Genomic DNA, 21,650 nt, shown 5'->3' with positions numbered 1-21,650 from the left:
TTAATCCTATTCTGTTTTTTTTTTTTTTTACTTTTTGCAGACCGGAAGATAGGAACAAGGTTGCGGCAGAGTGCAAGCTTGCAGATGCAATTGTGTTAACTTATGCATGTGAGCGGCCTGACACTCTCGACCGGCTGTCCACCTTTTGGCTCCCTGAACTTCGTAGATTGGAGGTTGGTCAATTGCTATTCCTGTTACTGGTTTTTCTTTGCTATCTGCCTTGCTGAATTGGCCTTTCATCGTCCCTCCATTGTTTATACCTACTTCTTTATCCTGTTGCGCGGGGCACAGGTGAAGGTTCCTGTCATCGTTGTTGGCTGTAAATTGGATCTGCGAGATGAGCAGCAGCCCAGCCTTGAGCAAGTAATGTCCCCGATCATGCAACAGTTTCGGGAGATTGAGACTTGCATAGAATGTTCTGCTTTAAAGCAAATCCAGGTATGGCTTGATTTTGGCCACTCCACATTCTCTGCATAAGCGATATCTGCAATATTCAAAGACTACTTTTGATCACTTGATTATAGGTTACATTGCAGTAAGGGGTTTATATATACTCGTGCTTAGCATATTTGCTTACGAGAATGATAAGTTACACATCTCTCTACATATATGAAAGGATGGCTTTTGTGGTTTTCAATGAGACATTCTTAAGCTCTGTATTACAGAAGTAGGCATCCAAGTAATTTATATGATAAGTTTGGAGGCACTTTGAATAATCTTCTGATTCAAATATAGTTAATACAAGACGACAAAGTTAAAAAAAATATGCAATACAATAAAAAATTCTAGATGTAACCTATTTTATGGAAAATAGGCGTGTCTGGCCAAATTACATAACTTTCTCTTTTCTAAATCTTTAATTTAATAGTATTGAGTCTATTGACCATCAAATACTTGACATTGCTTGAGTGGGACAAATGTTTTTTACACTATATGTCACAACCTTGGCTATAGGGTGATGGAGGCTCTAGATTTATACAGGAAAGAATGGATGTGGTCTGAATAAGGCTGGATGATGATGTCCATAACCTTGTGTGGGCTGTCAAGAAGTGAGGCGGAGTTTGGGTCCATTCTTTCTCTCTCGACGACAAAATGGACCTTCTTAATCAAAATGAATGCTGAGCTAAAGCATTGGTCATCTGAATGTAAAGGATAGAGCTCATATGTGTGCAAAGCTGGTTGACGGAAGGGGGTGCACCTGGTCAAGTTGCTGGGGTTGTATGTAATTATGTATGAAGATTTTTGGGAACTCTTTTGTGAGAGCTAACTTTACATGAAAGAACAACTCTAGGATATGGATTTTAGGCAAAACTCATAAGCCAATTTAGCATATAATAATCTGAAAAACAAATGGAGCAAATGTGAAACATGAAGACAAAGAAAAAGAAAAGGAATACCCACAAAAATACTTGACAAGCAATGGAACAGTGGTGTCTTTGTAGGAATTTTTCCACATTGAATGTTTTTTCATTAGATGGTTTCAATGGTTTTGTGATTTAATTTCAACCTTTTGGCTTTTGAGGAGTTGAAACTGCAATCAGGACTGACCAACAAGAATGACATTGAGCTGTGGGTTAATTTTAGTTTTTTCAAGATATTTTATCTACTGATTTGTCTATTTCCAAATTGATGGACACCTAACTTTATTTGGCAGCTTTGGGCAACTTAAAAAGTTGGCTTCATGGTTTTTGTACATATTCTGATATTCATGGTTTAGTTTAAAAGTAGATTGTAATTGCTGTTTCCCCCTCTTTTGAGGGGGGCTAACTGAGATTCTGGCGTTAGACTCTTCCTTATATTCTCTTTTTCTTTTTTGTAGATCCAGATGAACATCTTTAGGAGTTAGGTCTTCTTGTAACTGCATTTTGGATTATTTCGGTGCTATAATTGGACACTGGATAGAACTTAAATTGGTGTGGGCGTCTAGTCAGAGAGTGAAACGATTGGAGAAAACTTAAACCAGTTATTTGATATAGGATGTGTTGAAATTTCTGTTTTTTGAAGATTTGTGGTGGCTATAATGGTGAAATACCCCTGTATGAAGCTAAGATAGAGATTAAAAATGTTTTTTATGCCTGACCATGCTTAGTCTTTGGGAGAGGCACATGCTGCAGTTCATGGAATTTAACATTGAGGTTTATAAGTAACACATATCATGCTAAAGAAATTTATGAAGTCATGTCCATAATATTACATATAAGCTTTGTGGCTTGTAATTCGTCATATTATGACTGTTTCTAAATGGAATCATTTGCATGTACTGATGTGTTACATCAGGACGGGACACTCTAATACTGGTTATGTGTTGAAAAGCTCATTATTTTTTGCTGTTTGAACTCTTTTGTTTGAGTTGCCATCCATCATCCTTTTATGGAATTGGATTTCAATACTAGGTACTAGGTGCAACCTTTTTTCATTATGATGGTCCATTAACTTTTGCTGTTATATATAAATTGTGTAATCCGATGCTTATTTTTGGGAAATGGTTGCCCCCAAACTTCATTCCAGCACTAAAGAAATGCTTGAGTCTTGTGCATTTTACAGGTGCCTGAGGTCTTCTATTATGCTCAGAAGGCAGTACTTCATCCAACAGGTCCTCTATTTGATCAAGAAACACAGACCTTAAAGCCTCGATGTGTCAGAGCCTTGAAACGTATATTCATTCTTTGTGATAATGACAAAGATGGTGCTTTAAGTGATCAGGAGTTGAATGATTTTCAGGTGCCTAAAACTTCTGCTCTAATAGTGGCTTCTGATATATGATTGATTTCAGGAAATTTTCCTTTAAGTTGAATGTTGCTTAGTCAGCACAAATGAAGCTTTGTTATCTCGAGCCATATGTTTGCAGGTTAAGTGTTTCAATGCTCCACTGCAACCAAGTGAAATAATGGGTGTCAAGAAAGTTGTCCAAGATAAGCTTCCTGAAGGGGTTAGTGACCATGGTCTCACCTTGACTGGGTTCCTTTTCCTCCATGCACTATTTATTGAAAAGGGGCGTCTGGAAACGACTTGGACTGTTCTGAGGAAATTTGATTATGACAATGATATCAAGCTTAGGGATGATGTTCTTCCAATTGCACAATTCAGGCGGGCCCCTGATCAGGTATAACTCTTGTCATATAAATCTTTGATTTTCATTGTTTTCTATTTATTAGCCAATGAACTTCCTTTACAGTGTAACCCTTGAAAACAAATCCATCCTGGGTTTAAGTTAGGGAGTTGTTAGAAGGCCCATCCAACTTTTTATCAAAAACAAATGGGCACCTTGATTTTAGACTAATAAAAATGCTCAATTTTGCTAAAAAGGGCAACCATGTGAAAAAAAGATTATTTTGCTCTATATCCAACTGTGCCATGCCATTTTGCCTTCACTAGTCTTCAAATACCTTTAACCCTTTATTGTACCATTTTAATGTTTGCTTCTTTTATGCCTTCACACTCTTTCATTTCTCACATTACTCATAGGTGTATATGAGTACTTTTAGCTTAGTACAACACAAGGCCATCCTTGGTAGTAATACCGGCAAAACTATGGGACTCTTATGGTCAGTATTGTCCATAATTGGAGTCATTATCTGCGAAGCATGCATCTTCTTCTCTTATGGTTATGCAAGCTAGTAATCTTGTGGATTCTTCTTCACCTTGATCTGATAACTACAAGATTTCACAACTCATATGATGATTTGGAGAGAGAACCCACTAATAGCCTCTGTTGGAAGGGGATGAATCACCAATTAAAAGAAACTTTGGGGAATTTCTTTAAGGATTAAAGAGAATGTCATTTCTGCATCCTGCTAATAAGAATTGCAACAAAAGATGGAGGATGGATATTTGGTTTTTGAGTTAGCCCAACAAAGGCTTAGGTAGGTGGGGCATTAGTTTAAAAGTGAGATGCCTTCAGTTCTGATGAAAATCCAGATGTGTTTGAAAATTTTCCATTTATTGAGGTCTCTAAACCATCAATGAAAATTAGTTTAGTATACATAAGATACACGATTCCGGCTCCTGTGACTTGTCGATAGTTTTCCCTGACTTTTTCTTTGAACGGGCTTGCTTCAGAGATATCCATCTTCTCTATGTGAACATTACTTAGATATGTGTAATTTTGGTCTTTCTCAAGTCCACTGGAACTGCTTTTATTATGAAATTTGCATGGTATCTACCCTTAGAAATTGTGGTAGAGTTGCATCAATGAACTTATCTTTTGCAGCACATGGTTGTTGGATGTTGCTGCATAACCTCGAAAGCATGCTTCCTGGGAGTTGCTTGGGAGGCTGGAAGCTGGGTGATTCCAAAGCTTGTTTCCAATTATACGAGAGTTGTACCTTAATTAAAACTGAACACATTTACACCCTCAAGGAAACTGCTGTTAACCAATTTTAATTGCATTGAAGGTTAAATAATAAATAATAAACTATTTCCTGTAATTACTTTAAAATATAACATGCGTGTGACTTGCTATGTCACATGGATACAGCTATGGATACAGGATGCAGCCATTTTATGAAGTTTTCAATATGACTAGTATATAAGGGGACATGATACAGGAACCAAAATAGAGTATCCGTGTGACAGATTTTTTGTTAAATTCAAGGATCCTTTTGTCATTTCTAAATTTGCTTTTTATTATAAAAACATTTACATTCTCATGTGCTTCTAAGCACACATATTTATATAGGAACATGTAATTACAAACAAGTTCAAGCATGTTTGGATGCATTAACATGTTAACTAACTTTTAGACTTACAATCTGATTGCTTATTTTGTGTTGCAGAGTGTCGAATTGTCAAGTGATGCATTAGATTTCCTCAAAAGGATCTTTTCATTGTTTGATGTGGACTGTGTATGTATCTCTTTGACCCGCATACTCTTTTGGATGCTTAATTTTTATATTTGACATGCAAATTCTCCCGATTTTATCATATCTGCTTTCAAGTATCTATTGCAATCAAGCCTTCAACATGCTCAATTATATTCTTTGATTCCCTAATCTTGGTTGTTTGCTTAGCTACTGCAATATGTTCCGTCTGCTTTTTCTGCTACTTTATTGTTTTTTATGTTATTAATAAGTATCCTGCTGCTCTTTTCAGAGATTCTCGTTTTGCGCACTTGCTTCTGAACCTCCTTTTTTGACAGTTATTTTCTGTTACATACAGCCTTCTATTACAAATTAAGAAGTTATATATTTTGTTGAGACTTCAAGTGAAAATGATTACTCATCATTTTTTGTTTTGTTACTCCCAAAAATGCAATGAAATTGCATAGAGTATTGGATATTTGGGATAATATTTTCAGTTAGTTTATGTTTCCTAAGGGTGGATCTCATGATTGCCAGGATGGGGCATTGCGGCCATCTGAACTTGAAGATCTGTTCTCAACTGCTCCTGAAAAGTAAGTTTCTTGTTTCTCGCTTTTTGGTGCATAATTTATGCAACTGCCTGTCAGTTTGCTCAGTACATAGACTGTATAAATAGTTGTGAAGTCACATCCGTTCTTACGTTTCTATGACAGACATACTTCATACTGATTGTTGGTAGATTTTTCTAGAGGGGAAAATGCCATTTGCAGTTATCTCTAGCACGGGTGTAGTTGTCATTTCTTAAAACAAAAACTCATAACAAAATTGGAAATCTTTGTTTTTTCCTAGTTTTCATGTCCTCTCACAAATACCTTCAATAAAAATTTTACAACATTTTTTACTGGGATTTTTCAGAATTGTGTATATGCCAAGTTGCCAACATGATTCTGATATTTTCTGAATGCTAGATTTCCCTGTGACCATTATTTCATATGCGCTCACCCATAACAATTAGCATGTCAGTTTTTCTTGGTGACTATTTACATGTAGTATCACACTGTAGGGCAATGAAAATAGTTAAAAGATTTAACTGTTGGAATGCTCAAACTCTAGGTGTTTATGTGTGTCATCATGCCGTATGCCATCATGGTGAAACATAAAACAACCATGTACTGCCCCCAATCATGCACACATGCATAGTGACCTTCATGCTCATCATCACCATTTGGGAGCCCACTTAGGTCTTGGTTGTCATCATAATCTCCATTATCACAAGCGCTCTCTCTGTCTCTCTTCCTCCCCCTCTTCTTTCACCATCATTTTTATCATCACTATGACGTTATCAAGAGATCTCATTGTCTGTCATCATATGCATCATGCGTATTGTTGTTGTTTTTTATGTTGCTGTAATCATCTTTATGGTCGCTAAAGAGTCTGTCTTGGAGAGGTAGGTAGGAATGGGGTCGTTCCTTACTGCTCGTTAAGTTAAAAATTATGAGGGGTTATTTCGAATTTGTCTTCAATGTACTTCAAGCTACTATTAGGGATGTCGATAGTTCGGGTTTGGGCCGGATGTCCAACCAACCAGAGCCCAATTAATCGGGTTTAATTCAAAAAACTGAATCCAATTAAGAATTCGGATCGGATTCGTTTTTTCCCGGTTGGATGCTGGTTCGAACTCAGTTTCAAGTTAGGACCTGACCGGATTCTCAAAAGTTCTTATGTTTTCATAAAAAAATGACTGACCATGAGAGTCGAACTTAAGACCCCACAAGCAATAAACTTTTTTTTTGAATGTTGCCAACTAACCTGCACAGCACCACACTTTGTCACAGAATGCACTGCAGATCTTACCCAAATCAATTTAATCGGGTTTCAGGTCGGATTCGGTTATTTCATTTTCAATTGGACTCAGATTCAATTTTCCTTTTTTCTTGTTGGAGTCCGAATCTGAATCAGGCTTCAATTAGTATATATCATATTAGTCGGATAGGGTAATGCTCACATTTGACCCCAATCCAACCTGTTTACATCCCTAGCTACTATAGTACCATTTGATTGTGGTCAGTTTTCCTTATTGCCAAATGGTTGATGGATTGATTTGAAAATAAGGTGTACCATTAGTTCTTTTCAACGTGATCATGATACTGGTCTCTCTCTCTCTCTCACTTTGATAACTAGTTTTCCATGTTTTTTGTCATTCATAACTTTTCTTTTTTGTACTACAGCCCCTGGAGTGGAAGTGTCTACAAAGATGCCGTTGAGAAGAATGCAATTGGTGGTTTAACGTTAAATGGCTTTCTGTCACAGGTATAATTGATATGCTTGTGGATTCAACTGGATTTGATTCATCATGTGATGACATCCTATCTTAGTTTCCTTTTTTCCTAGTTGTAAATGCATTTTATTAGATTACCTGTGATGCTTCTGATGTGTTTTGTCTGTTGTGTGGAGCTTTCAATAAATGTGGTTATTAAGCACTGGAGGGGCTTCCTTTGCTGTATCTCTGGCAATTATTATGGTTTTATATTCTTGAACTGCACTTCTTTGAATCATTAGTCCCCTATTTTCTCCTGAGTTTTGTGTGTGAACAAGCAGATGATTATCTTCAATCATTTATTGTATCTGCGATACAACTCATTGATCTTGTAGGTATATCTGTTATGAATGGATCTGCTCATGGGTAGCTTGATTTGGTCATTTATGGGCTTGTTCAAGCTTCAGAGTTTGCTTCTTACCTGAGGTTTCAATGTCAAAAGACTCAAAGTTGTTCTCTTGTAGGTTTTTGGCTGTTTGATTGTCTTGCTTTGTTCCATGGTCCTGGTTATGTATTAAAAGATTAGTTCTCGTTATGTTTCTGTCATAAAGTATCTTATGTTGTGGTCATGAGTTGTGATTAAGGAGAGGGAGGAAAAATGAAATAACAGAAAAGTTTCTTCATTAGTTGAGAACACTAATGTTCAACGGGATAGACACCTGAAAGTTATATCCATATTACAATGAATTGAAGGGATGAGTTAAATACCAAGCCCTGTTCCATATATAATGGATTGGAAAGTGCAAATGCCTTTATACCATGACCAGTATGATGATCATTACAATCGTTATGTGGATTGGTTGAGTACTCATGAATTGACTCACCACATAAATGACACAATATTAGGCTTGAAAATGATCATATAGGTTAAGCTTCTAACCAACTATTGATAAACTAAGGGATGACTCTGCAACTTTGCTTCAGTAAATGAATATTAAAATTAATTGCAATCTATTTATCAACATGTTTAGTGTGAAAATCTCTATAAAAAGAGATTTTGTGTATCAACACAATACAAGAAAAACAAAGAGTGCACAAAGGCACAAAGAAGAACACTCACAAGTGCACAAAGGCACGGATACACATGCACAAAAGCATAAAAAAATATGAACTTCAATATATGAGATCCCAAGAGGGGCTTTACAAAAGCATGGTAAAACCTAAAGGGGTTCACCCCTATTTATAATGATATGGAGACATGGGGGGGCTCCAATACACATGTTGGAGCCCCTCCAACGGTTAGAAAAGTAACCGTTTGAGGGGCTTCCAACTTGTGTAGTGGGGACACCCCATGGTACACTTTATGAAAAAGTAAAAAGGAAAAAAAGGAAAAAGACAAATAGAAAAATAGGAAAACAAATTACAACATATTCTCAAATGAGAATATGTGTAAAACATGTGGATTTACATAAATACCCTTATTGAGTTTGAGATATATATTTATATATATATATATATATACTTAGATAGATACATATACATATATATATATGAGATATATATATATATTATATACACACACACAAGATACACCATATTTTAACACCCCCCTCAAATTTAGGGTGACACAACCGAAAGTTTGCCAAGAAGGAAGTTAAATCTTGGAGAGCACAACGCCTTGGTTAAGAAGTCTGCCAGTTGATATTTTGATGTAACATAAGGAAGGTCAATGGTTTTTCTTAAATATTCTTCACGAACATAGTGGCAGTCCATCTCGATATGTTAGGGATCCAACCAATTTTCTGCAAGGTGTGGGATCTTTTAGAAGAATGCCATCATCAATCTTCATCTTCGAACCCACTATTTCAGGAGTTTCACAAACCTTATCATCTGTGATTCCTGATCTGTCAAGAATCTCACAAGCAAGTTTAGTTTGAGACAAAAAATAATCTCTGTGAGAATAAGCAACCTCAATACCCAAAAAATATGTCAAAAAACCTAAGTCTGACATCTCAAATTTCGAAGTCAAAATAGATTTAATACTTTTGATTCCTTTAGTATTATATCCTGTTATCAACATGTCATCAACATATAACAATAAGATAACAATTCATGCATCAGATTTCTTAACAAATAATGCAGTATCAGTATAACATGAAGAAAAACCATTTTTAGTCATTATATTGTTAAACCTATCGTGCCAAGCCTTGGGAGCTTGTTTCAAGCCATAAAGAGCTTTACGAAGACGAAAAACTTTATTTTTAGAGATTTCCATACCAGGTGGAGCATCCATGTAAACTTCTTCATTAAGGTCTTCATTTAAAAAGACATTTTTGACATCCATTTGATAAATATTTCATTTTCGAATTGAAGCAACAGTGATAAGACATTTAACACTAACCATACGAGCTACTGGAGCAAATGTCTCTTCATAGTCAATCTCATATTGTTGACTATACCCTTTAGCTACTAGACGAGCTTTATACCTCTCAAGAGAACCATCACTCTTGGTCTTGACTTTGAACACCCATCGGCATCCTATAGTTTTATTTTCACTGAGAAGCGTTTGAAATTCCCACGTGTTAGCTTTCCTAAGAGCTTGAAGTTCACTCTCCATGGCTTCTCTCCATTCAATACATCGTTTGACTTCTTCAAAAAAATTTGGTTCAAAATATGAGTGAATGGCACTTAAGCAAGCCCGATATTTAGGAGAGAAGAAATTAAAGGATACGAATCTGGAGGGAGTCCTTCTAGTTCTTTCAATTCTCCTAAGACTTGAATCATGAGTGGAAATAGATTCACTAGGTTCACTATATTGCTCAATAGCACTTCTAAAGGTGCTTCTATCTCTATGAGAATAGGTGATAGGGTCTCTAGATACATTTTCTTCTTGAGAGGTAGAAGGGTTAGAATTATTGTTGATCACAACCACTTCATTGTCATTGTTATATGTTGATTCATCATCGCTAGAGATATCATCATCCTTAGATAATAGAAAAAATTACATTCCTTGAGACATATAATTTATCATTCTTTGTGTCATAACAACAAATTTTTTTTTGGGTTTCGGAATAGCCAAGAAAAGCACAAGGAATGACTTTTGGTGAGAGTTTATCATTTTTATCTGTAAGAACAAAGCACTTACAAAAAAAAACTCTCAATCTATTGTAATCAGGTTCTTTTTCATATAAAATCTTAAAAGGAGAAATTTAATCTAAATTTTTGGATGGAAGACGGTTAATAAGATAAATGGAAGCAAGAGCCGCCTCGACCCAAAATTTTTTTGGAATACTTTGAGAAATAAGAAGGGTTCTAGTGGTTTCGATGATATGCCTATGCTTCCTTTCGGCCAAACCATTTTGGTGTGGGGTCTTAGGACACGATCTTTGATGGACAATGCCATAATCTTCAAGATATTCCTTAAACTCATTTGAGAGATATTCACCTCCGGAATCGGTCCTAAATATCTTTAAATTACTATTAAATTGATTTTTGATCATCATATGATATGATTTAAAACATGAAAAAACTTCATGCTTATGTTTCAGAAAATATATCCAACAATACCGCGAAAAATCATCCACAAAAATCACATAGTAGGCAAAACCTCCTTTGGATATGACGGGTGCCGGTCCCCAAACATCCGAATAAATAATTTCAAAAGGTTTAGTATTAAACATAGTTCTTTGTCTAAAGGGCATACTTCTCATTTTTCCAAGAATGCAATCTTTACAAGAGAGTATTTTTACAAAGATCTTTAACAAAATGCAAATAGGACAACTTGGTAATGTTGGGATGACCAAGTCTCTTGTACCAAACATTTATGTCTTTATGCTGGGCCACATTACAAAAAGTGTTTTTAGAAATTTGAAGAGAGTCCACACAATACAAGTCTCCCTTCCTAGAGCCTTTCCCAATCAATCTCTCGGACCGGTGATCCTGTATTAAACATTTATTAGATGAGAATTAAATGTCACACCCAAGGTCCGTGAATTGAGAAACAGAAAGCAAGTTTAAATTCAATTTTGGCATAAGTCTATATTTAAGAATAAAGAAGTTTTGGGTTTCAAAATTTTCAATTCCCTTAATTTCAAGAGAAGTACCATCCGCGGTTGAAACAAAAGAAGGTGACACACTTTTAGAATATTCGAAGAGAGAAAAAAATGTTTGGGGTCATATGAAATGATGCACTCTAATCTAAGAGCCAAGTGGTTTTACCTGGAGGCAGTGTTATTAAAAACGCGTCTCAAGGCGCAAAAAGTGCGCCTCGCCTCAAGGCGAGGGCCTTTGTGCCTTGAGGCGCAGGTATAAAGCGCAACACCCATGAGGCGTGCGCCTCATAGGCCTTGAGGCGCACGCCTTGAGGCGCATGCCTTGAGGCGAGGCGCGCCTCGGACTGAGGCGTACACGCCTCTTTTTGCTGTAGTTCATGCACAGAAAATGCATTCAACTATTCTAATTTATTCTTTTTGTTTTCAGTTAATGTGGAAAACCATAAGCCCCTTAGTAAAGGTGCTGCATCGCGCAAATTTATACCCTCCCGCAACCACGCACCCCAATTTTTTTAAAGTGCAGCAACCCCGCACCCACACCTATGTGACATAGATGATCAACATGGAAACCTGTGGAATTTCTGTTTAGGTCTGTCGACATGGGCTAGGTGACATGTTGACAGGCCTAAAAGAATGAGATAGCTGGATTGTAAAGTAGCACTGTCACAACAAAGAGTCTCATGTTCAAGACCTGAGAGGCTAACCCCAGCCTGCATATCATAAAAAAAAGGACTGGCTGACATTTTGCCTTATCAGCTTTTAACAGTGTGAAGGACTTTGTTCATTTTAGAGCCTCTGCTACTTAAGGGCATAGTCACCAATCAGTCATGATGATGATTGTGGAATGCCACAGCTCTTTTGCTTCTGATGAGCCTTTTGACATGATTGACTGCAGTCACCTTGGTTGAGGTGCTATTGTTGATCTTGTAGCATGTTTATGCTAAACTTTAACATTTAAGTTAAGGGGATACATAACCTACTGACTAAGATATAATTTTTGAGCTAGTCATGATATCACTATCAATGTTCAGTGAGTCGATTAGATGAGATAACTCAAGCACACCTATTTTCCATGAGAAAAGCTTAGCAATTGTGAATAGAGAGAAAAAATGGAAAAGTCAGGAAACAGAATAGAAATAGGCTGTCTTTCATGCCAAACTATGGAAAATAGAAAAAAGATAATAGATAAAAATAATATGAAATTGAGAAAAAGATGTTAAATCAGAAATCTAGGAAGGGGAAATATCACAATGTTTCATGATAATATCATTGCATGCTTCAAATTTTCATTATTTTGAAAAAATGATGACAAAATACTTTAATAATATTTCATGAAAATACTGCTAAAACATTGTGATAGTTTGAAAATATTGGAGATATGTGTGTTTGTATTTTCAAGTTTATGAAGAAAAATCCTAAGGCTTAAAGTTTTATTTTTGATGAACTCACTGTTTGGGCTTAAATATTGGAGATATGTGTGTTGTATTTTCAAGCTTATGAAGAAAAATCCTAAGGCTTAAAGTTTTATTTTTGATGAACTCACTCACTATTATTTTTTATGAACTCACTATTTTTTGAGATTTTTTATTTCCTGTTGGTTGTTGCTTCATCAATAAAGACTTTTTTTTATTTATTTATAATTTTAGATATTTTTTATAGTTTTTTTAAGTTTTAAAAATAAAACACTTTGAGGCTTACACTTTACGCCTCGAGGCTTACGCCTCGCCTCAGATTTTGGTGGAGCGCCTCGCTATGCCTCAACGCTTTTCACAACACTGCCTGGAGGAGAAGGAGTGGATACGGTGGCACTGAAAATAGCTCCCTTAAGAAGAGGTTGAAGAGCCTCCATAATTTGATTGGGAGATAGAGCTCCATTTGAAGATTCCTCTTTTGGTGGTTGAGATGTAATTGCCATTGCTAGAAGTTTCTTCCATTTCGAGCAAACCGGTTTGATATGACCCGGTTCTTTGTAAAAATGGCACAAAATTTTGCTATAGTCTCTTCTTCCACCTTGACTACCTTGATTTTGGTTCTTAAAATGAGGAAGTTTATATGTCCTTAAATTGTTACCGGGCCTAAAAACGACATTAACACCATCACACTCCTCTTGATTTGTGGGCATTGCAAGCACACTTGGATTTTGCTTACTAATCCCCATACGAGTTTCCTCTCCACTTAATTTAGTTATAACATCTTCAAGAGAGGGAGAGGTGAAAGAGGATAGGAGAGATGATCATATTTGCTCAAACTCGGGCCTTAGCCCATTCAAAAAGTTAAAAAATCGATCTTCTTCTAATTGCTAGTTACGAAGCTCTATGGCTTCTTCACCCCTCTTGGGTTCAAGCATGGCAAGCTCATCCCAAATGGAAGAGAGTTCGACAAAATACTCTCTTATAGTTATTTCTCCGTAAAGAAGGGTTAGCGTCCTCTTTTGGAGATAATACTTATGGGACAAGTCCCTAGAAGTATACATCTTCTCAAGGTACTCTCATGCTTGAGAAGCCTTTTTAAACTTAATAATGTTGGCGTTGATTCTTGTCTCAATGGAAAAAAAGATCCAAAACAAGATCTTGAAGTTCTTCATTTCTCACTTCTCATGTTTCTTACTATACTCCTCAAGAGCCTTAGTTCTTTCATCTTCCTCAAGAATTTTGATTTCCCCTTCTTTAATCAAAGTGATTTTAGGCTCCGGTTCCGGAATCGAGCCTTGAACGTAACCCCAAAGCCCTTTCCCTTTGATGTGAGCTTCCATATTTTCGGCCCACACGTGATAATTTGAGCCATTTAGTTTAAAGCCAAGAGAGAAATGAGAGTCTTTTTCGCCCATTAGAGAGGTAAGATGAGAGAAAAGAATACATACCATAATAAGATTTTAAATCTTAATAATCTTCTAAAATATTAAATGAAGAAGAATCTCCACTCCAATCACCAAAAAGTTGAAGGCACACTTTTTGAGGCATTTGATATTGTGAAGAACCGCAACAATTTCTTTCTCCAAACAACCTTGCTCTGATACCATGTGAAAATCTCTATAAAAAGAGATTTTGTGTATCAACACAATACAAGAAAAGCAAAGAGTGCACAAAGGCACAAGGGAGAACACTCACAAGTGCACAAAGGCACGGATACACATGCACAAAAGCATAAAAAAATATGAACTTCAATATATGAGATCCCAAGAGGGGCTTTACAAAAGCATGGTAAAACCTAAAGGGGTTCACCCCTATTTATAATGATATGGAGACATGGGGAGGGCTCCAATACACATGTTGGAGCCCCTCCAACGGTTATAAAAGTAACCGTTGGAGGGGCTTCCAACTTGTGTAGTGGGGACCCCCATGGTACACTTTATGAAAAAGTAAAAAGGAAAAAATGGAAAAAGACAAAAAGAAAAATAGGAAAACAAATTACAACATATTCTCAAATGAGAATATGCATAAAACATGTGGATTTACATAAATACCCTTATCGGGTTTGAGATAGATATGTGTGTATATATATATATACATATACATATATATGAGATAAATATATGTATATGTATCTTTCTCTCTCTCTCTCTCTCTCTCTCTATATATATATATATATATATATATATATATACAAGATACACCATATTTTAACAGTTTAGCACCAGCTGCTTGGTAAGCATGAGCAACCAAATAAGTGGCATATTTATATTAAAAATATGCATCCCTTTTCAACGCGCAACTTTCAAGCTTTTGCTTCATGTCTTTTATTTCTTAGGCACTATCCGATGTAGTAATTATGCAATCTATATAAAGCAGAATTTAACAATATATTTTTAGGTGGTAGAAATATACAAAGACAGTTGGTAATAACTCTGTCTTGAGCCAAATAATTTAATTGTTGAACAATTTCTCAAGCCAAGCTCAAGGAGCCTTTTCTTTTGATTTTTATTCTGTTTTTAAGCTGACTTCTCATAAGCTTTGTACTGATGCTGCATATTTTTCTTAATGTAACTCTTTACATGCTTCCTCAAAGAACGAAAATCTTATACTTCATGCAGTCGTTTTATGTGTAAGGCTTTATTTTTCTTTGGTTGGTTGAATGACCTTCTTTTGTCCATTATTTCTTTTTGGTCACAATCAAATGATTTCTTTATTCCAAACTTATTTGTTTCTGATGAATCTCTAAGACTCTGACATGAACTTCATTTTGCAGTGGGCACTTATGACATTACTGGATCCAATCAATAGTCTGGCCAATTTAATATATATTGGATATGCTGGCAATCCATCATTGGCATTTCATGTAACAAGAAGAAGGCGGATAGATCGCAAGAAAAAGCAGACACAGAGAAATGTTTTCCAGTGTTTTGTGTTTGGTCCAGAAAATACTGGGAAATCTGCTTTGCTGAATGCATTTATTGGGAGGTGAGATGGAGTTTGATGTCTTATGGGACTACTTATTATAAGTTGTGGTTAACTTAGTTCCTGCAAATGCTTGAAGTTTTCTATTCTTTTGTCTTCTGCCACTTCCATATTTATGATTACTATCGGTGTCCTGACCACTTGCAAATATTTCAATTTCAGGCCATTTTCAGACAAATATATATCGACTGTTGAACCCCGATTAGCCGCTAATATTGTTGAGCAAAACGGAGTGAGTTTACCGTGCCAATCTGTAACTTGATATAATGGTTTTGTCCTATTTGTATGATAATTCAAACGATGCATTGCATTTTTCAGTTTAATTTAAATGATATTTGATATTTTTTGTCATTTCATTCAGAATCCTGTAGATATACATGATATGTTCATGTATCCTTTTTTTCATGCCTTCAATGACAGCTGTTCTTTTTTGTGTTAGCTGCAACTTGTAAATTGATCGAAAATATCCAAGTACTTGGGCTGCAGATTTAATAAAAAATTTGGAGGTGGGTACATTTTTTTTATGTTTTTTTTCAATCTTTTCAGGCAACGAGAAAGACCCTTGTGTTGCGTGAGATACCTGCTGATGGAGTCAGGAGCCTTCTGTCCAATAAGGAATCCTTGGCTGCATGTGATGTGGCCGTGTTTATCTATGACAGGTATTTGTTATGTAGTTCTTCATGCATTTCTTCTGCATACATATGATGGCTCTTGTAAATGGCTTTGCAATCACAAATCTTGGCTTTCAACATGCTTTGCTTGGCACCTTTCGGCAGTCTTGTATCCCTAATTTACTGGGGGTGACATGTTTTTTTGTTTCCCTTTGTTCTTTTTTTGGTGTTTATAACTTCTAATTGACAAAAGGATAAAAACTTGCAATTCGGTGTTGCGTTGGATGCCCTGTGTGTGTGAAATATTCTTTTTGCTTTTGGTTGGCTTTCTATGAATGGAGCATATTGTATTTTCTAATTAACAATGTGGTTCATGAAACTATTTTTGCCACTCTCCAATTCTTTTTGCTACATGTCACCTGCAGTTTTATACATCAACTGCTTTTGAAATTGAAGGCTTTAATTTGGTAGCAAATTTTGCTGTATTATAATTGAATCACATACACCACTTAAGATTTCTTTATATTTCCTTAAGGACATGCTTTTTATATATATTTTCTGTTATCATTAGTGAATTCCAAGTGCTAGTCCATGTATGCCAAATTTCTGAAGGAATTTTGGATTAAAATAGCCCTCGTTTGTGAAACTATGGTAATTTAAATTTTGTTTTGTTATAAATTTTTCTGTATTTTTAAACATCAACCATTAGGTGAGTATATTACCTTAGAAGAGGTATTTTCCCCCCTTCGATAATTTATCATGAGATTCTAGAATCTTCTGTTCTCTCACATTTTATTGGCAAGTCCCCAAAATTAAACATAAATATGTGAATAGTACAATAAATGCTTTCCCTAATATTTTTAAGATAAAAACATAAATATCATAATAGGTTAACAATTAGAAAATCATCTTTTTGTGATATTTTCAACATATCACTGATATATATATATATATATATATATATATATATAGCCAAGTCCCCGTGTCCAAATTTTTTTAAATTGCGCCGCACCCGCACCCATGTGACAGACAGAAACCCAAATCCAAACCCAAAACAATTATTTCAAAGGACCTGAATTTTAATGACTGTTCTGGATGCAAGGCTGATGGATCCAAGACCCAAACTTGTTTCTCCATAGTGCCTTCCTTTTGAATAATTTTCTTAGGATGCCCCACATTTTTAGTGGAGGGAGACGGAAAACCCTTCTTTAGCATAGATTCTTTGCTTCCTGATTTAGAAGACTCCTTGTTGCTGGCCACGGTAGGGTCTACAAAACCTCCTTGAGATTAACCTTCCTTAATGAAGTCCCTTCTCAATGAAACCACATCCTCTTTCCTAACATCCACATTAGGATTAGCACCATCATTAGGAAATTGCCTAATCTTACCAAGAGAACTATCCATGCTACCAATTTGATCATCTTGAGGATTCCTAACACCCGTACAAGTAGCTTCCAAGCCAAGCCAAGCCAACCATGAGCATCCGCCTTGGGAACCCCTGAATCTTCCAAAGTCACCACATCAGCAGTAAATCTGTCAACCTCATCTATGCGTCTACCTTATCTTGATTTTGCAAATCTACCTAGCTGGCACCAAAATCTCTTGTAGAAAAAGTCTCATCCGGTTTAGTCACCTCCGTTGAAGCCAAATTCTTGTCCAAGGGGCTTGATTCAAAATTGTTGATTTCATGAACCAAATTAGCAAATGCAGGATGGCTTGACAACTTAACAGCATCATGAGAGTTATTCATACCCAAGACCGAATCCAAAGACTTAGAATTGCTATCAATTCTAAAACAATAAAGTCCATTATTTAGAAGTGGATTTATTCTGGGGCTATTGTTGTTGAACAACAAAACTCTTGGGCATCATGACTTCGCTATGGTTATACCTTTTGTATGCAAAAATTGTTTGTTTTGAAAAAATCTTGAGATTTTTTATCAAAAAGCCATTTACGTAGTTGGTATAAGTCTTCTATAACTATATAGCATTACTTGGGATATAACCTTACAAAATATAACATTATACTGCTGTTTGCTATTGGCCTTGTTTGCCTGCATGCGTGTTTGCTTGTTTTTGTGCTGTGCTTGCTCCAAAAGTTTACAATTTAAAGAAGTCTGAATTTAAGTTTGAAATAATACATTCTGAAATGACAAATATATCTGCAGGGTCAACTTAAGCAAAAAATAGTTGGAACTATGACTTCCTGCTAGATAATATGGTGCTATCAATATACCAAATGTACTACATATGGGTTCCTGCTTGCATGTGTGTGCATGCGAGAGTGCGTTGCAATGACAAATACATCTGCAAAGTCTACTTAAGAAGAAATTTTTTGGAACTATGATGCTATTGATATACCAAATGTACTCTCTCTCTACATACGTACATACACACACGTGTGTGTAATCCCACTGACCTGTTGGGTTGGTTGTCCAGGTCTGATGCTGATTTCGCTTGACTTGCCAGGTTCTAAACAATAGTTAAGAGTTAAGACCCCCTCCATCCTTTACAAAATTCATTCCAGCTATGCCAAGTCTTCAACATTTTGTCTCCATGTTAATATCGCTATGGAGTTTAAATCATAAAATTTGAAGTGGGGTCCTTGTGTTTGACGATTGTCAAATCTAAAGTGCACTTTCTTAAAAAAAATGGTTCGTGTGTAATGTTTTGTATTTTTTTTTTTAAATTGCAACAACAAATTCAATTATTCAGGTTATTTTGATTATTTATTTTGAATATGTAATTTATATTTGTCATGTGACCTAAGAAACACATTTAACTGCATCGTTTGCTGATATAAGTGGAACTAATGTTATTGTGATTTTGATATTGCAATTTCAGTTCTGATGAAAGTTCATGGAGACAAGCTAATGACCTGCTTGTCGAGGTAGCAAGTTATGGGGAAGAGAGTGGCATTGAGATTCCTTCCCTCATTGTTGCTGCTAAGGATGATCTAGTTCATTATCCAACCTCTGTACAAGACTCGACTAGAGTATGCTCTTTTGATTAAATTGAGATTGATATTTTATATTGAAAAAGGCTTTCGTTTCATGTGTAATCAGCAAACTTTGATCATGTTTGGCCAAATTCTTTTAATTTTCTTCCCTCAATAATTTTTTTGGTTTGATTAGTTTGTTACCAGTTTTATGAACTATCTTGATTCTTCCTTTTCTTTTTTCTCAGAGAGCTACTTACAGGCAATATACACTTGTAAGCTGTGCACTGTGCAGTTGATTTTTTTTTTGAGGTTTTTCTATCTTAGAATTCCTTATCCAGTAGGACCAGTACTGCATTCGTTGTAAATTAACGTGTATGCATTCAACTAGTTGTACACCATGCTACTTGTTTGACAATGTGCAATGTTTATAAAATACATCTCTGATGTACTGAGAAACCATGTCCTTGATCTTCTTTACTTTTTTGAGCTTTGGTTGCAAATCCTTCAGGTTCTGTTTTTCAGAATTGCAATCCATGTATTTTTATCCCTTATTTCTCAGTTTGGCTTTGGCACAAGGTCGTATCATGCCAAGGATATTTTCCAGTGTTTTTCATACTCCTAGTTGTAATGGTTATAATCTTGGTATTGTAGGTTAGCCAGGACATGGGAATAGAGGCACCTATAACCATCAGCGTAAAGTTAAGGGATATCAACAATCTATTCCACAAGATCATCAATGCTGCCCAGCACCCACATTTAAGCATTCCTGAAACTGAAGCTGGCCGAAACCGTAAGCAGTATCGCAAGATTGTGAACCGCTCCCTCATTTTTGTTTCAGGTAACTGTTTCTCATGTCATTTGATAACTTTGGATTTTTTCTTATATATATATATATATATATATATATATATATATATAAGAGTAATGCTCTGGTGCTCCGGGAGTACCTTACTCCTACATACTATAAGTCATGGTTGTAGGTTGTATCTTCTCAATTAAACCTTATGGATGTACTCAACATTGTTTATTTGATAGGAATCATGCTTTGGATCATGTTTTTTGGACATAAAAATAGGATTTTTTAAGTCGTGAAATTTTGATACATTGTGAGTCATTGATTTTTAAAGGTCTTAAAAAACATACATGTATGCTATAATCGCATGATCCAAAACTTGTTTTCTACTAAATAATGCTTATAGATCATATCTATAAGGTCTGATCAACAAAAAAAGTTTAAGAAATTTGAAAATCTAAAGCTTCTATTAAGTGGGAGTAGGTACTCCGGGAGCACCTTATCATTACCATATATATTCGCTATCGCGACTGCCTCCTTTTCCGGACATTGGCACTGGCGAAAGAAGAAGCAAAACCTCTTTTACTCTATATATATAAAGAGAGAGAGAGAGAGAGAGAGATTGTATTTGTGGCTATCAATAGTACAATACTGCTTTAGTTGAAATATTCTATTAAACCTTTTGTGGATCAAGCCTTGTATATGTGGTCATTAATTTATTTAGTGAATGTATTCAGTTAGGTGATTTTTGTTGATGAAACATGTTTTCTTGTTGAGTTTGAAAATTAATGGCCCATATTGCACCAAAATTTTATTAATAAAAAGAAGACTTTTACATTGAAATAACTAGAACAAATGCACATTTCTTGGTGAACAAACCATGATAAACACATTTTCAGGGTTGAATTAGTAAATAACATTTGCCGATATGACTTTGTACTAGATGGTAAAATACTATTGATACTACCAAATATAATGTGCACATTGTTACATGCTTCAAGTCATTATCTGATACATGGTTGAATAGCAATTATCTGTACATGAACAGTGCCCAAATTTCTCTTGCTAGTAAAATATCTCTCTGTAACTGCAAACCTCTTTCATTCTTCCAGCTGGGGCGGCAGTTGCAGTGGTTGGATTGGCTGCTTACAGGGTATATGCAGCACGCAAGCATTCATCTGGCTAGACTTTTCTTGTCGTCTCCAGCCATGGCAGTTTGGCATTTCATCATAATATAGAGGGGAATGTCGGGGTAGGTGCCGTGAAAACTTTCCTCTCTTGTGATTCACGTTTGTTTTCCATGTGATCCATTTGGGAACCTAAAATGTACAGCAGCTAGATATTTTTGATATGGAGAGGCCAGGTAAGGTCTGATTTGATTCCTCTGTTTAGGCCTTTGTTATGCTTGTGTTTTCTCTTGTAGGTTATGCTATCCTATCCTATGTTTAGCAGCCATCTCAGGCACATGGAAGGGATGTTTTCCATTATAAATGCATTCTTTTTCACGTGCATCCATGATCCATGTTTAATTATTTTCTGCTGATCGATTTTCTAAGACTTGTCCGACAAATTATGATGCTTCACTAGTCACCAAACACAACTTTCATAACTGCATGCATTTGGAAAAGGGAGCTTCACATTTCACCTGGCTCCTCTTTCTTTTTTTGGTTATGTTAAACGAAGGAAGAAATCACACCTGGGATCAGAGACCTGGCCACGATGGTCTTAGTCTGCTGTACTAGCCGCTGTCTCAGCAGTGTAAAACTCCGTGGGCACCACCCCTCAACCCCCAGGAAGACTCTGG

General features: G+C 35.9%; 1 protein-coding gene across 2 annotated transcripts in view; it reads left to right on the top strand.

The window, feature by feature from the left end:
* Nucleotides 1–21,354, top strand: part of LOC149839205 (mitochondrial Rho GTPase 1-like) — a 31,490-nt gene extending 10,136 nt beyond the window's left edge. For both annotated transcript variants that reach the window (XM_090002378.1, XM_090002377.1), the window contains exons 3-15: nucleotides 41–173; nucleotides 292–438; nucleotides 2,545–2,721; nucleotides 2,849–3,103; nucleotides 4,776–4,844; nucleotides 5,337–5,392; nucleotides 7,028–7,109; nucleotides 15,294–15,505; nucleotides 15,665–15,734; nucleotides 16,049–16,161; nucleotides 18,957–19,107; nucleotides 19,705–19,891; nucleotides 20,959–21,354. In XM_090002378.1, coding sequence (XP_089858504.1) covers nucleotides 41–173; nucleotides 292–438; nucleotides 2,545–2,721; nucleotides 2,849–3,103; nucleotides 4,776–4,844; nucleotides 5,337–5,392; nucleotides 7,028–7,109; nucleotides 15,294–15,505; nucleotides 15,665–15,734; nucleotides 16,049–16,161; nucleotides 18,957–19,107; nucleotides 19,705–19,891; nucleotides 20,959–21,032 — 1,726 coding nt within the window. In that variant the 3' untranslated portion in view covers nucleotides 21,033–21,354. The remainder of the gene's footprint in view (nucleotides 1–40; nucleotides 174–291; nucleotides 439–2,544; nucleotides 2,722–2,848; nucleotides 3,104–4,775; nucleotides 4,845–5,336; nucleotides 5,393–7,027; nucleotides 7,110–15,293; nucleotides 15,506–15,664; nucleotides 15,735–16,048; nucleotides 16,162–18,956; nucleotides 19,108–19,704; nucleotides 19,892–20,958) is intronic.
* Nucleotides 21,355–21,650: the final 296 nt, after the last annotated feature.

The sequence above is a fragment of the Nuphar pumila genome, chromosome 4 (genome assembly GCF_984573655.1).
Source record: "Nuphar pumila chromosome 4, dmNupPumi1.hap1.1, whole genome shotgun sequence".
NCBI classification, from domain to species: Eukaryota; Viridiplantae; Streptophyta; class Magnoliopsida; order Nymphaeales; family Nymphaeaceae; genus Nuphar; species Nuphar pumila.
The sequence above is the reverse complement of the archived record's forward strand: the minus strand, read 5'-3'. Positions and strand labels throughout refer to the sequence as shown.